This window comes from Tenrec ecaudatus, chromosome 14 (assembly GCF_050624435.1).
Source record: "Tenrec ecaudatus isolate mTenEca1 chromosome 14, mTenEca1.hap1, whole genome shotgun sequence".
NCBI lineage: Eukaryota > Metazoa > Chordata > Mammalia > Afrosoricida > Tenrecidae > Tenrec > Tenrec ecaudatus.
The window spans coordinates 85,998,355-86,001,253 of record NC_134543.1 but is presented as its reverse complement, the minus strand read 5'-3'; the positions used below and the strand labels follow the sequence as shown (position 1 = coordinate 86,001,253).

The following is a 2,899-nucleotide window of genomic DNA, read 5'->3' as shown; positions in this document are numbered from 1 at the left end:
ACTTCACCAGGGTCAAGTCCATTCCCAGAAATCAGCTCCTCTTTGGTCATGAGAATTCAAGTGCTGCACAACAAAGGACCCATCTTACAGCTATCTCTGACTCCATTTTTTAGGCCTTCAGTATCTGACAGTGTTTGAAACTGTGCATTAGGGTTGTAGCCGCTCTTTCCTTCCAAGTGGGGGTGGGAGGTGGGTTCTTCATTGTCTGTTCTTGGTCTGAAAGCTGTGCTGAACCCTTTCCCCCCTGGGTGACCCTGCTGGCATTTGAAATACGAGTGACATGGATTCTGGCATCACAGCAACACACAAGCCACCACAGTGTGACAAACTGACAGACAAAATTAACAGTAGACAATTGAAAGCTAATTTGAAGTGTTTGTTCTCCAGATCATAGAAATATCATCCTAAGATGTCACCTATCAGGATCTATTCTTTTCATGGTCCTGTAATGATTGTGTTGCATGGGAAGAACAGGAAAAGTGAAGAATGTACAGATATAGCAATGGGAAGCCGTAGTTCACAGTGTCTCTTGGGACTATGAGTTTGGTACCATGAGGCAATTCAAGATTTTGAGCCTTTCTTTGCTTTTTGTACCTCTTGCAAGAAAAATTCAGATGAAGGCTAGCATGCAGAAAAGAGAAAGAGGAACATTTTGAATGAAGCAAGGAAGTTTGAGAGAGGGACTTTGGCATGGAACACTAAAGGGCCCCCAGCTAACAGGAGGGAAAAGTAGAACGAAAAACTTGGTTTTTATTCCACTAATGGCTAACCTGCCATCATTGGCTGGCTTTCGGAGAGGTGATTTGCTACAGGATGGGTTTCCATAGCATACCTTCCCTTTCCAATATGTGACCCTCTGCACCCCAGAATTCATGTTGTGTCCTTCTTGTCAGGCCCCAACACCAACGGTCAATTCTGCCTTTGTGGGGGTAGTGGAAACACTCTGTCTTTCCTGACCCACACCCTTTCACTATCTCCATCTCTTCCATTGACAAGAAAGTGAGCCTTATCTGCTCCTTACCTCCCCTTGTGCTGGAGAGATCAGCGGGTGTGTGTGTGCGGTGGTGCACATGGGGGTGGGGGGTGTTCCTCCATCTCTCTTTCAAATTGGAATTCCTTCCATGATCCTTTCCCCCTGTCCCCAGGTCTGTCACTATGAGTCAGAATCAGCTAGATGGCAATGGATTTCATTTCCATTTCCTGTGCAAGACCCGTTTCTACCATCGGATTCTGTTCCACATGTTCAGATCTCAGCAGTTCCAAAATAAGTCCAATTGACAACTCCAATGTTAGCTAGGCAAAGCTGGGCATTAAATTGTGTCCTAGAGAAAGAAAATTCACACCCAGAACTCCCTGTACAACATACATAAAGCCACTGTACCAGGGCGAATGCACTTTATTATTTCTGCTGAACTAAAAGATCTTTGGGGCGCACATCAGACAGTTAGGACGTCTTCCTCTTTGTCATGGTCTCATTGCAGGGAGCATACTTGCAACATATTTAAAACATGCAAAATGCTGGGACCTGTGTGAAGTCCCAACTTGGAACAGTCTCTGGGAACTCAGCCTAAGATGCCTCTGGGGCCAACACTTGACCAAAGCGGGGTGGCTAATTAAAATGAAAAGGATTGAAATTATCATGGTTCATTTTCATTGGTAGGGGTCAGTATACCGAAAGAGAAAGCATCTTTCCCCAATCACTGAGAAACCACTGTTAGAATGTTGGGAGGAAGACATTTTCCTGGTGGACAGGGCTTTTCTAACGGGTCTCTAAAACACCATCTATGCTAAAAGGAATAAGTTCTCCAATGTCATCTTGCCACTTACAAGTGATAAAGGCCAGTCCAAACATACCAAAATCTTGATAATAACATTCTGGTAGGCGGATTCCTCTTATTAATTTACAATACATGACATGCATCAATTTCTTACTTCTGTGACATTTTCTAATGCCATTCTTACATCTTACAAATGAGTAATGACACATCTGCTTGATGTCCTCATACTTTTCTTGGAAGAAGTAGTGTTCATTCACACACCCAAGCTTCTTTTGGTGGACATTTTTGTATTTGATTTCATAATCACAGTATCCCGTGGGAACTATAAATTTATCCAGAGGCGTAACCATGCTCTTCTCTTCGAATCGCTCTTTGGTAGGTTCTGAGGTAGCTCCTGTGCCATAAAAGTCCTCCAGAATATCTATGAAATCTTCGTCAAAATCAAATTCAGGCAGAGAGGTATCATCTCCGTCGAGCTGCACAGCTGGGAACAGCAGTAGTAGCAGAGAGAGCGGGTGCGTGATGACAGAAGTCTGCCACATTTTCCTGTGGGGAATAAGAAAGAGATGGGGAGACCCGTTCTATGGTGAAAATCCACCTGCTATTCGGCATTGCTGTGCTAGCTGCAAAGTGGGCGATTCAAACCCACCAATTGATGATTAGGAGGAAGAGGAAGACCGCTCTGGGAAAGATGTACAGTCTTGTAAACCCAACAGAGGGTCACTATGAGCCAGAGTCAACTTGGAAGCAATGGGCTTCCTTTCCATGTCCCGTGCAAGACCAGTTTCTACAATCGGATTCTGTTCTACATGGTCAGCTCTCAGCAATTCCAAAATAAGTCCAGTTGACAACTCAACATCCATTTAAGCACTTCTGACATATTGGCTTAAAATGATATCACTAGGTCATAGAACCCACTGTCCTGGGGCCAATTCTGATTTATAGCAGCCGCATCATTAGTTCTAAAGGCTGGAGAGAAGGGAGAGACATTTAATAGGCAGAAGAGGGAAATGAAGAGGTGAGGATGACCGGAAGAGAGAAAGAAGGAATTAAGAAAGGAGCAAGGGAGAGATCAAGAGCAGGAGGGGAAAAGAGGGGAATCTAGAACAGCAGAGGGAGAG

General features: G+C 44.3%; 1 protein-coding gene across 1 annotated transcript; it reads right to left on the bottom strand.

The window, feature by feature from the left end:
* Nucleotides 1-1,759: 1,759 nt before the first annotated feature.
* Nucleotides 1,760-2,320, bottom strand: RNASE9 (ribonuclease A family member 9 (inactive)). Its single transcript, XM_075532236.1, has one exon. The coding sequence runs from the start codon at nucleotides 2,318-2,320 to the stop codon at nucleotides 1,760-1,762; it is 561 nt and encodes a 186-aa protein (XP_075388351.1).
* Between the last annotated feature and the right edge of the window lie 579 nt (nucleotides 2,321-2,899).